We start from the raw sequence: 13,387 nt of genomic DNA, 5'->3' as shown, positions 1-13,387 counted from the left end.
TCTCCTTACTTAGAAACCCATTAGGAAAAGGGGTTTATTTTTGAGGCGGCAGGACCAGAGGGTGGGTGTTTTCCCCTCTGGATTCCTGTGTCGCAGTGATAGTAAGAGAGAGTGGGACCCTGGTCGTCACAACACGTTTAAAAGGAACAGTCCTAAAATAAAATTTTATACCTCGTTGGCTCAAAAGCCAGTGAAAACTGACTCTGCACTCTCAAACACAACCCAGAATCCTTTGCATCATCATTCATGGCTTTGGAGGCAGACAAATCCACAAGGGAGCCTCTGCTCTTGGGAGGCAAGCAACCCCAACAGCATTGCTATTATTTGTTATTATGATTAATACCTGATGCGCAGAGGCTCCAGGCGCCACAGTGAGCGAGCCTGGGAACAGACAGCTCCGCCTTCGTAGTTCACCACCCTGCGGAAAAGGAAGATAATCTGTGTAACTCTTACACAAGCCGGGTTCCAAACCATCCAGTTCAATTACCAGACATGGCAATAATGCCTCTTATTTGCTACAGCAGCCTTCGCCAACCTGATGCTGTCCAGATGTTTCCAGCTGCAATTCCAATCTTCCCCCAGTAAGTACAGCTGTAGGACACTGAGGTTGATGGGAATCGTAGTCCGGAGGACACCAGTTTGCCACTGCCTTGCTTGAACCCACCTGTGCTGGTCTTGCAATGATAGGATTTTTTAACCCTTTCAGGGATAAAGGGCCTGAGTAAGAACTCAGTATCGCACTGACCCTAAACAAAGTTCTCCGTGGATAGGAGGGGCATTCTCCCCCACAGCCCTTGCAGCAGGGCACCTTTGGGTCAGAGGGACTTCTGGGTGTAGAAGCATGAAGGGGGAGTAGATAAGAAAGGGAATGTTTTCCTTTCCTTTTCCTTCACCTCAAACATGTTCCACAAACATGTTGGCCCCCTCACTCCTCTCTGTCTCTCCTCACCCCCCTAGCAAATCAAATCTTAAATATATGCAACTTCCTTCCTGCCAAGACCTGGATATGCTCAATTGGTAAAGCATGAGACTCTTAATCTCAGAGTCATGGGTTCAAGCCCCAAGTTGGGCTAAAAGGCTGCTGTGTTGCAGGGGATTGGGCCAGATAACCCTCGTGTTCCCTTCCAAGTCTACAATTCTCTGAGTCTATAACAGCACTGGGATGCTTTGCAGGGCTGATGTTACTCAGGATCCCACAACCACAAGTGGCTCTATGGCTATGCCAACGACAGCCCTCCATTTCATTAGCAAAGTGGCTTTTAAAAATGTTTACATACACAGCGGGGGAAGGAGGGGAATAACAAAATGCTTGCATTGAATCAAAATCTGAGTTAGAGAGAGCATGAGCTGTCTTTGGTGCAATATTTTACTTTTTGGTAGACACTTCTTGTTGTTTAGTCATTTAGTTGTGTCTGACTCTTCGTGACCCCCTGGACCAGAGCACACCAGGCACTCCTCTCTTCCACTGCCTCCCGCAGTTTGGTCAGACTCATGTTCGTAGCTTTGAGAACACTGTCCAACCATCTCGTCCTCTGTCATTCCCTTCTCCTTCTACCCTCAAGCTTTCCCAACATCAGGGTCTTTTCCAGGGAGTCTTCTCTTCTCATGAGGTGGCCAAAGTATTGGAGCCTCAGCTTCACGATCTGTCCTTCCAGTGAGCACTCAGGGCTGATTTCCTTCAGAATGGATAGGTTTGATCTTCTTGCAGTCCATGGGACTCTCAAGAGTCTCCTCCAGCACCACAATTCAAAAGCATCAATTCTTCGGCGATCAGCCTTCTTTATGGTCCAGCTCTCACTTCCATACATCACTACTGGGGAAACCATAGCTTTAACTATACAGACCTTTGTCGGCAAGGTGATATATCTGCTTTTTAAGATGCTGTCTAGGTTTGTCATTGCTTTTCTCCCAAGAAGCCGGCGTCTTTTAATTTTGTGACTGCTGTCACCATCTGCAGTGATCATGGAGCCCAAGAAAGTAACATCTCTCACTGCCTCCATTTCTTCCCCTTCTATTTGCCAGGAGGTGATGGGACCAGTGGCCATGATCTTTTTTGATGTTGAGCTTCAGACCATATTTTGCGCTCTCCCCTTTCACCCTCATTAAAAGGTTCTTTCATTCCTCCTCACTTTGCTCCCCCAGTAACAGCTGCGCTCAAAGTCTGCATGTTCTTCCCCTCTGTTATCCCCTCCTGCATTCTGTTCACTATTTGGGGGGCGAGGCTTCTCTCTCTTCCCCCCTTTCTCCCCCCCCCCCCGCCTCTTTAAATCGCCACTTTTAAGCTGACAGTCCCCGCACGGTATGCCCACCTGCGTTGCTCTTCATTCTGGTCCGTGGTGGAGATGGTGAGGCATTCATCCATATGGCCATGGAAGAGGCGCATAACATGCCCTCCGGTCACATATCCTACATGGACCACCCAAAAAATAGGGATTAGAGAGCGTGGGATCACAAGCAGAGCCGGGGGGGGGGGGGAGTAGTACACCAGAGTGCACATTGCAAATGCATGGTTCGCATTGTTTTTGCTTGCATCATCTCAAGCTACATTCACGCCATACATTTGAAGAGCTACGGTGCCACTTTAAACCGTCGTGGATTCCTGAAAGTAATTCTGGGAGCTGTAGTTGGTTAAGGGTACCCAGAGTTGTTAGGAGGCCCCTGTTCCTCTGCCAGAGCTACAATTCCCAGAGTTCCCTCAGAAGAGGGATTGTTAAACCACTCTGTGCTTATAGCTCTATGGGGGGGATAGGGGTCTCCTAAGAGCTCTCAGTGGTGATAAACACAATACAGCTCCCATAATTCTTTGCGGGGAGCCCCAAATGGTGCGAATGTGGCCCGAGTAAGCCTTATCATAGTCCGGTAACATAGGCAGAGACTGGATAAATCCTGTTCTTTCCATTTCTCAATTTTCCAGTGCTGTGCTTAGTTCTCCGCATTTCCACATCAGTTTACAATTTATTTATTTTTCAAAAGCCCTCGTGAAAATTCATCAGCATTCCAGTATGCAATTTCTACTAATATGCATTATTTTTGTAAGCCATCTTCCCTAATGTAACATAACTTTTTGTGTGCTGTTTTCACTAATACAGTGGTACCTCGGGTTACAAATGCTTCAGGTTACAAACCCTTCAGGTTACAAACTCTGCTAACCCAGAAATAGTACCTCAGGTTAAGAACTTTGCTTTGGGCTTTAAAAGTCAGCACCAACACTTTGAATTGTGCTTGGAAACGTAGTGGGAGCCAATGTAGGTCTTTCAAGGTCTTTCAATGTAGGTCTTTCAAGGCCTAAACGGCCTCGGTGCAGTATACCTGAAGGAGCGTCTCCACCTCCATCATTCTGTCCGGACACTGAGGTCCAGTGCCAAGGGCCTTCTGGTGGTTCCCTCACTACGAGAAGCCAAGTTACAGGGAACCAGGCAGAGGGCCTTCTCGATAGTGGCACCCGCCCTGTGGAACGCCCTCCCATCAGATGTCAAAGAGAAAAACAACTACCAGACTTTTAGAGGACATCTGAAGGCAGCCCTGTTTAGGGAAGCTTTCAATGTTTAATAAATTATTGTATTTTAATACTTCTGTTGGAAGCCGCCTAGAGTGGCTGGGGAAACCCAGCCAGATGGGCGGGGTATAAATAATAAAATATTATTATTATTAGGCCTGGGGTTCCTGGGTGGTCTGCCATCTAGGCACTGACCAGACCAGGACCTGCTTAGCTTCAGCAAGGTGACTGCATCATGTGACCTCAAACCACACCCTAAGAATTCAAATACCTTCCTCGCAGCCTGAGCAGATGGGGTTCATGTTCCAAAGTGTTTGCATGAAGGAGGCATCTGCCTGGAGCTCTCCACTGGCTGTAGACAGGTGCTGGAGGAGAACAAGGACATTGTTGAGACATAGAAGAGTAGAAGAAACAAAGCGGGCGGGGAGTGAGATCAGGCGCTTAATATTCCCCACGGATTCATGGAATCATAGAATTGTAGAGTTGGAGGTGACCCCAAGGGTCCTCTAGTCCAGGCTTCCTCAACCTTGGCCCTCCAGATGTTTTTGGCCTACAACTCCCATGATCCCTAGCTAGCAGGATCAGTGGTCAGGGATGATGGGAATTGTAGTCTCAAAACATCTGAAGGGCCAAGGTTGAAGAAGCCTGCTCTAGACCAACCCCTGCAATGCAGGAATCTCAGCTAAAGCATCCATGACAGATGACCATCTAACCTCAGCTGGGTGTCATCTGCAAATTTTCTGAGCATCCCCTCAATTCCTTCATCCAAGTCGTTAAGAAAGATGTTGGACAACAATGGGAACCAGGACAGAACCCTGGGGCAGCCCACTTGTCACTTTTTTCCAGGATGGCGAGGAACCATTCATGAGTACTCTTTGAGTTCGGTCAGTCAACCAGCTACAAATCCACCTAACAGTTACCTCGTTCAACCCACATTCAATCAAGGCTTCATCTGGAATCAGAATTGCAGCCCATGTTTTCATTGGCAGGGCTCAGCCCTGGGTCTGCTGAAGTGGCAATAAATATGAGAGTATTCCTGAGCATGAGAGGGTTTTAGCTCCCTGTTGAGTAGCCATGACATGCCCACACCAAACTAAGGCAAGGTGAAACAGGTGAAGCAGCACAACTTCAAGGCATCTGTTGCCCCACCAATTTGCCTCTGGCTCTGCCCACCACTGGTAAGTGGCCCCTGGAAGGTTGCCCAGTAGGAAATATGCCCCTCAGGTTGGAAAAATTCTACACCCCTGATTGATGGGCATGACACTCGAGGTGTCATTGCATCTAACATGTGTGTTTCGAAAAGGGGCAAGTAGCAGTTGCTGGGGGAGTTCCTCTCAGAGCAAACAGTAACCTCAGAGGAGCAATTTCAATCAAGGTAAAGGAAAGGGTGAAACTCTCTTGCCCCACCCCCTGGACACAGCAACCTGATGCAGTCATAGTAGTTAACAACTCCCCCAGCGGCTGCTACTTGCACCCTCCAAAAAGTACATGTTAAATGTAAAATGTGAGGCTGGCCCTCACATAGACTTTGGAAATTTATAGGGTGGGGGTAAACTTTAATGGGTCCCATAAGCAGAAGCCCTGGGCAAGAACTTCCACTTGAGCAACAGGGCTTTCCTCCCTCCTACAACACTGCATGTCCTCCCCAAAAGGGGAGGGGGTCAGAAGAACCCCCATAACAGGTAAAGGTAAACCCCTGGATGGTTAAGTCCAGTCAAAGGTGACTATGGGGTTGCATCGCTCATCTCACTTTCAGGCCGAGGGAACCGGCATTTGTCCGCAGACAGCTTTCTGGGTCACGTGGCCAGCATGACTAAACCACTTCTGTGCAATGGGATATCGTGATGGAAACCAGAGCGCACGAAAATGCCGTTTACCTTCCTGCTGCAGCGGTACTTATTTATCTACTTGCATTGGCATGCTTTCGAACTGCTAGGTTGGCAGAAGCTGGGACAGAGCAACAGGAGCTCACTCCGTCGTGGGGATTCGAACCGCCAAGCTTCCGATTGGCAAGCCCAAGAGGCTCAGTGGTTTAGAGAGGGGAGAAGGCAAGTCCTCCCACAGACAGACAGACAGACACACACTCACCAGGTACCGCTCAGAGGAGACGCTGACAAGGATGAGGTCATCACCCACGCGCACCTTCTCCCCTTCCGATCGCTGCTTGGAGGCAGGATGGATGGTCCACCAACAGGCTTCCCCTAATGGTGAGAGAGATTGTGGGCAGATGTCTACGAGACACTAGCCATGTTCCTTTATTGCTCAGGGGTTACAATATCGGCATTTAAGTGGGCTGCTTCAGACTCATCTGTTCACCTGGGAGGCGGTGGCATTACCTAAAGGTAAAGGTAAAGGTACCCCTGACCGTTAGGTCCAGTCACGGACGACTCTGGGGTTGCACGCTCATCTCGCTCTATAGGCTGAGGGAGCCGGAGTTTGTCCGCAGACAGCTTCAAAGTCATGTGGCCAGCATGACTAAGCCACTTCTGGCAAACCAGAGCAGCACACGGAAACGCTGTTTACTTTCCTGCCGGAGCGGTACCTAATTATCTACTTGCACTTTGACATGCTTTCGAACTGCTTGGTGGGCAGGAGCTGGGACCAAGCAACAGGAGCTCACTCCATCGCGGGGATTTGAACCGCCGGCCTTCTGATCGGCAAGCCCTAGGCTCTGTGGTTTAGACCACAGCGCCACCCGTGTTCCTTTACCCTTGGTCCCCCATTTAGAAGGCATCTCAAGGCAGACCTGTTTAGGGAAGCTTTTAATGTTTGATGGATTTCTGTATTTTAATATTTTGTTTGAAGCCTCCCAAAATTATTATTATTACCTAAGGGGGTACTAAGAGGCAAGGGGGCGGCAGGGAGGCGCTGGAGGGGGGAATTACTATGAACAGCTGGCAACCGTGGATCAAGTTCATCAATTAAACTGAACAGTTTTAACTGGATTTTGAATAAATGTGCAATTAATTGTTACGGCTTTGAATTTTATTGTGTTATTATCTACCTAAGTGGGTCATGCAAACTGCTATTCCGAATGTTTTTATAGGCTAGGGTAAGGGGCATAGGGAATGAGTTTATGGGAAAAGGGTGGGGTGGCCAGAAAAAGTTTGGGAACCACTTACCTAGGTTTTCCTTGAGGGGGCAATCCAGCTATATTTAATGTATTAAGCTGATTTGCTGATTTGTACTCGTTTTATTGATGAGATTTCATTGGGCAAAAGTGCAACATAAATTACGCAAATTGAGCAGCTTGCATAATTTATGTTTCACTTTGACCCAATAACATTTCATTAAAGGCTGCTCAATTTGCATCATGTAGCCAGGTCACAAAATTATTCCCACCCACCCACCCATCAGTGCAGAATTTCAGTTGTCTGCGTGCAGATTTGTTTTGTTCTGTGTTGGCACTGAGTGGGACTTTACCCCTCTGAGACTCAACACAGCCCCATTGCCACTGAACGGTGCCTGGAATGTAGAATGAGCTAGGAATATTCTCCTCCTCTTCCTTCCTGCAAACAAAAACACCCACGAGGTGCCAATTCCTTGGGGTGCAAAATCACATACCTGTTGCATCCTCCTGAAGGCCCACATCAAAGGCAAGTTTATCCGTCAGGGAGCGGGATGTGGTTAGGCAGCTCAAATACTACAAATGGGAAGGAAAGAAGATCAAGAAACGTTCTCTGAAGTTCTTAACCTCAAGTGTGTGTGTGTGCATGTGTGTGTGTGTGTGCGTGTGCTGGGGAGATCAACCACTCTGGTTTATGCACCTTAAATTGCAGCTTTAAAATGTAACTTTATAAATGCATATAGATAGATGTGTGGCCATAATCTTTTGCACCAAAGGAGGTACAGGCAACTTCTGACTCGTGTGAGATCAGCACATGCATAGCAACCAGAAACACAACCCCCGTGCAAGTTGCCTGTAGTGCAGAGAGCATGGGCTGCTGAAAACAAGAGGAGGAGGAGGAGGAGGAGGAGGAGGAGGAGGAGGAGGAGGAGAGTTTGTATTTGATATCCCGCTTTATCACTACCCAAAGGAGTCTCAAAGCAGCTAACAATCTCCTTTCCCTTCCTCTCCCACAACAAACACTCTGTGAGGTGAGTGAGGCTGAGAGACTTCAGAGAAGTGTGACTAGCCCAAGGTCACCCAGCAGCTGCATGTGGAGAAGCGGGGAATCGAAACCGGTTCACCAGATTACAAGTCCACCGCTCTTAACCACTACACCAATGCAATGGGGTGCAATGCAATGGGGTGCTGCTTGCTGCTGACCAACACAAGGCAAATATGGCCTCCTTGTGTATTTTAATTAAGGATGCTCTAAGGTCATTGTGTTTTTTAATTGTGGGTTAGTTCTATGGTTGCAAACAGCTTAGAAGTCGTTTTGGCACCTCATGACTCTATATTAATTCATTAATTAATAACAACCATAGCAATAACAAAGCGGGAATGGGGAACTGCAACCATCATTCCCCGATCATTAATGACCGCGCTGGCTGGAGATGATGGGAGCTGGAGTCCAACAAGATCTTCCCCTCCCCTCAAGCATGTAACGTCACTTCAAGGAATAATTCCAGCAGTAAATCAGCAGTGGCAAGCGAATACACACTCGATTTCAAGGATGACCATTCAAGGACCAGCTCTACACACACACACACACACACAAGGAATGTTGACACAGAAGGAAATTGCAACCGGCACCACCACACCCTGGATGACCTCAGCTTCTTGACTTAGAACTTATATTTGTCCTTCAGAACGCCGCTCAGCCTTTTCAACGTTTGACACCGTCTTGGCCAAGAAATGTGCTCACCTCCTAAAACCCCTTTTGGGATTCCTTGCGATTTCTGCATCCCGGGAGGGGAACACATGACACACACTTGAAAATAAATCTGCTTGGCTCAGGGACAGGGACGTGGAACACAAAATGGCTGGGGAGCAGCTGCTTCTTCCCTGTCCCATCGGCCTTTGGAGTCGGCAGGCACTGGTTTTCCCCTCCTGCTTCTTCAAGACACACAACTTCCCCCAATTCCTCCTCCCCCTTACCATGCTGCTGTGGGAATGCCGGAGAAGAATAGCATGTCCGTACAGGAGTGTCCGATGTCCGCCACCTTGAGAAGACTGAGGGGGTGACAGGGCAAAAGAGAAAGCCAACTCAGTCTGTGAAGTGGACAATCCCACCCAGAGCACCCTCATCCCCACCCCTCGGCAAATACAAGTGGCTGACACCTTTCCTTAAGGCAGCCTTGACCAACCTGGGGCTTACCAGGTGTTTTGGACTACAATTCCCATCAGCCCCAGCTGGCGCCCCAGGTTGGCCAAAGATTCCTGAAGGGCCTACTGGAATGCACTCTGAAGTGGCTCACTGGGTCCCAGGCCTTGGCAAAACAGAAACCAAGAAATGGAAGTCTGGCCTAAGGCCTAACTCCTGAAAATGGCGTTGTGAAAACAACTCCCATTTGATCCAAGCAAACATGCTCCATGTCTCAGCTTTTACACCCAGATGGGTGGGGTATCAATATAACAATAACAACAACAACAACAACAACAACAACAAACAAACAAACAAACAAACAAACAAACAACAAACAACCTGTTGTGCAATAAAATTATTATTATTATTATTATTATTATTATTATTATTATTATTATTAAACATAGAAGATGGCAAAAAGCAGGCCAAGAAAATTATGGAATGACCTGGAGAATGGGTGGACACAAAGGACCTGTTTGAACCAGGAATTTTACTGCACAACTATTATTCTTATTCTTAAAAACACACACATAGAAGACAGCAAAAAGAAGACCAGGAAATTTATGGGATGACCTGGAGAATGGGTGGACACAGAGACCTGTCTGAACCAGGAATTTTACCATGCAACTGCACTTGACGTGAGGTAAAATTCTCCTCAGCAGGGCAGTGCGGCAATCAGCTTACCACACAACTCTGTCCACACAATAGTAAAACACGGCTTCATTCCCCACAATCTATCCCCACATAAAGAACCCGTTTTATCTCCTGAAGAGATTTCCACCAGCACTGAATAATTTCTTTTTCAGAGCCATTTCTTCCAAAGGGACCCAGCAGGGAACAAGGCAGAGTCACATCCACTGTCCATAGGATTTGCTTATGGGCCTCAAAAGTGTTCAGCAAAGAACAGCTTCCTGGTTCTCTTGCACATGTGTACAGCCATACTTGCCAAGCCCAAAGGTGGTGGCTGCCATTTGCAAAGACTCTTCTCATACTATATATATACTATATATATACTATATATATAGGGAGGGGCACGGCATATATATATGCGCAACTGAGCCAAGGAAAAGGCTTGCGTCCACCATACATGCGTCAACATCACCGTTACGAGGCATTACAATGGATCTGGCATTTCACTGGCATCTGTTTTTGTCATGATTAAAAAAAAATAGCCGTTCTTACTGCAGTTCATACCTATATATCTATATAGGGTTGTATCCTGTTAAGTTTTCTTTGGAGTAGACCCATTGAGAGGAATTAATCTAAGTTAGGCATGGGGACCCACTTCAACAAGTCAGCTCTTAACGTTGGATGCAGCCAATAGTTGATATATAATGGGCCATACCACAACAAAATATACAGTCATCCCTTCTGCTCTAAATATGGGAATAATGACATAGACCCCTTTGCTATGTTATTTATAGCCATAGTTGCCAGTGTATACATCTGCAGTATAAATGACCCTAGGTTCACAGGTCATATTATTATTGCACATATATTGTACATGTGTAACTATTTAAGGTCATTATTGCATGACTCGCATTGCTGCAATAAATATTGTCAGGATGCATTTATACAGTACTTTTTCCTAAAACAAAATGTTTAGGGGTACTCTCATTTTGACTCCATAAAATCACCATTTTATAGTTCAAATCGGGGAAAATAAACACAGTAAATGGACAAAACAAAGATTCACAAAATGTTTAGGGGTATGCAGGGAACCCCCAGAAAAAAGCACTGCATTTATTTGTTACCATCAGGGCAAAGGTCATATTGCAGCAGCACAAGGGGTCGTGAATAATTGGACCATGTTACTCCATGACATTCGGGATGGCACTGTCTGCCATGTTTCTGATGGCCAGAGCGCACCGTTTTCCCATTCGGAATTAAAATCGGAGGCACACTTTCTCTTGCAGAAGAAAAGACTGACTCTTGGGTTTATAAGAAGAGTGAATGCCTTCAGTTTTACGTCATACTCAAATACAGTTAAAGCTTGGTTTTCCAGGAGAGGGGCTGTGATGCTCCGGTCTTGCCTCCCTAAGAGCAAACTTCAGGATGCAGCAAAACGGGCAACTCTCAGAGGAGGGTCATTCCCTGCGCCCCATATATAGATGGACACACCAGGTGACAGCCTCCGAAGGCGGACCGTGCTGGTGTCTCTCAACAACGGGTGTGGACTGAACCATTTACTCACCCCTAATGAAGACACACACTCACGCATAGAATGATTTAAAGAGAGGCATGCCCAGGACCTTACAGGAAACGCTTATTATTTCATCAATTTACTTCTTGCAGGGATCTGAAATCATGCACAATTTGGGAACGACTGCTGTGCGATCATTACAGCAGGTCTGTATTACTCTGTGGTACGGACTTTAACAACCTGGGCCTTAAAAACCATGTGATTACAGCACATGCGATGGTTACTGAGCAGTTTTAATTACTGCAGTTCACACGTCTATCGCGCTTCGTTTGGACTGTATACCCAACCCCAGAAGAGAAGGAGCCCAACTTCTTGTTAAATCTAGCTCAAAGCAGCATACTGGGTATTATCCCATTTTAACCCAATATATCAGGCAGGCAGCATGCCCCATGGTTTGGCATGACAGCCAATGCCTCATGGGTTTTCCCCATGGGTTTTCCCCTGCGGAGGTCACATGATCATTGTCAGGCAGGCTGCATTCTGAGATCATGGGAACCTAGTTGCTGATAGAAGAATGTTGCAATGCACTGTGGTGCCAGTCACTGTTTCCCAAGCAGCGCCCTCACCAGGGAGGGAGGGGCACGGCCAACATTTTGCAGAGCGGGGGGGGGGGCAAAGAATACAAAGCATCACAGAAGGGTGGGATGGAGAGTAGGCCCACTGCCCACCGTGGCTCCATCTTGTCTTGTAAGATCAAACACAACAAGATCCCGGCAACTTGCTCCATCTCACAGTGCAAACCATCTCGGCCGCTTCCAGACTGTCGCTATTCTGTGGGTGGGATTCAACAGCGCACAGGCAAAATTCAGGTTGCACGATTAAAGTGGATTTGGCACCCCTGTGCAACAAAGCCACTTCTAAAAGCAAATAAATAAGGAATCAGGGTTGGTTGGTATGCAGTAAGGGAAGTGGCAGGGAAACACACCGGGAAGTGTAGGACAACCATTGCTTGATGTGATTAGGGAAACTGGTAAATGTGTCGGTTTTCGTTTCTCTTGGTTTCTCATTTTTCCAGTTGCATGTTCACCACTCCACATTTCTACATCAGTTTTTGAAATGGTTTTTACCGTCCACATGAAAATTCACCATAATTTAGTGTGCCTTTCCCTTAACACACACACAATTTCGTATGCAATTTTGCCTAACTTAACACATTTTATGTCAAAACTACTTCCCCTAGTATACAGTGAATTTTTGCACGCTATTTTCAGCAATATATGTACGCTTTATGCACACTCTAGCATGGAGTATGCATTTTTGTACACATTACTTAAATCAGGGGTAGTCAACCTTTTTGTACCTACCACCCACTAATGCATCTTTTTCGATGGTAAAATTTCCTTACTGCCCAACAGTGCTTGATGGAAGGAGGATTCAGCTTGTGCCATAGAACCCCCTACCGCCCACCTAGAATCCTGAAACACCCACTAGTGGGTGGTAGGGACCAGGTTGACAAACCCTGACCTAAATAGCCGCATTGCAAAATTCAGAGAAGTGTGAATTTCCAAGGACACCTGTGTTTCATGTCAAATATTGTTTCAGAAAGTGTGAATTAAGTAGGTCCGCCTTCAAGGGAGAACAGAATTTCGCCCCATTCCCTAGACATGATGCTCTCTAACCTCCCTCCAAACAATTTGGAAAAAAACACCCAATAAACAGTGTAAGCCGCACAACCTTCCCACAAACATCGTACACACTAATCAAGATGAGTGCTTGAAGGAAGAGGTCTTCTGGAAGCGAACCACGCTAGTTTTGACATACTGTGCTCCATCACCAGCTTGCAACATATGCCCCAGTGTGCAAGCCTCTCCCTGCTCACATGTAGGAACCATGCAATGAAGTGAGAAGAGGGAAAAGATGGAGGAGTTTGGGTTGAGGAAGGAGTAACCACAGCCAAGGATGGAAAAGTCTAGTGGAAGAGGAAGTGTGTTGGAGAGATGGATCAAGGGATGAGGAGTTCGAAGGAGAGAGGGAGAGGGCAATTATTTAGAGGGAAAGGGGGTTCCACCTGGTTTCAATCATGGGAGAAAGACAAGATACCCCCGCTTGCCTCTCATTGCGCTCTCGCCTAGAAGGAGATTCCCAAAACTGAGCTATCCAACCTTCCACAACACTATAGACTTTAACAGGAACAGAACTAAAGCCTGATAGATCAGGTCAATGGTCCTCTTAGCCCAGGCATCCCCAAACTGTGGCCCTCCAGATGTTTTGGCCTACAACTCCCATGATCCCAAGCTAACAGGACCAGTGGTCGGGGAAGATGGGAATTGTAGTCCAAAACATCTGAAGGGCCAAAGTTTGGGGATGTCTGTCCTAGCCCAGCATCCTGTTCTCAACCAGATGCGTTTTTGGGGAAACCTAGAAGCAAGACCCCAGGCACAAGAGCCCTCTCCCCTCCTGTGGTTTCCAGCAACTGGTATTCAGAAGCATTGCTGC

The 13,387-nt window shown here is 46.9% G+C and overlaps 1 protein-coding gene across 8 annotated transcripts in view; it reads right to left on the bottom strand.

Annotated features, from left to right (window-relative positions):
- Window positions 1–13,387, bottom strand: part of RYR1 (ryanodine receptor 1) — a 158,554-nt gene that overhangs the window by 106,688 nt on the left and 38,479 nt on the right. For all 8 annotated transcript variants that reach the window (XM_035118948.2, XM_060275549.1, XM_060275548.1 and 5 more), the window contains exons 4-9: window positions 8,541–8,615; window positions 7,061–7,139; window positions 5,585–5,697; window positions 3,768–3,861; window positions 2,310–2,406; window positions 344–418 (exon numbers count right to left, since the gene is read on the bottom strand). In XM_035118948.2, coding sequence (XP_034974839.2) covers window positions 344–418; window positions 2,310–2,406; window positions 3,768–3,861; window positions 5,585–5,697; window positions 7,061–7,139; window positions 8,541–8,615 — 533 coding nt within the window. The remainder of the gene's footprint in view (window positions 1–343; window positions 419–2,309; window positions 2,407–3,767; window positions 3,862–5,584; window positions 5,698–7,060; window positions 7,140–8,540; window positions 8,616–13,387) is intronic.

This window comes from Zootoca vivipara, chromosome 6 (genome assembly GCF_963506605.1).
Source record: "Zootoca vivipara chromosome 6, rZooViv1.1, whole genome shotgun sequence".
In the NCBI taxonomy this organism is placed as follows: Eukaryota; Metazoa; Chordata; class Lepidosauria; order Squamata; family Lacertidae; genus Zootoca; species Zootoca vivipara.
This window is presented reverse-complemented; position numbering and strand designations above follow the sequence as displayed.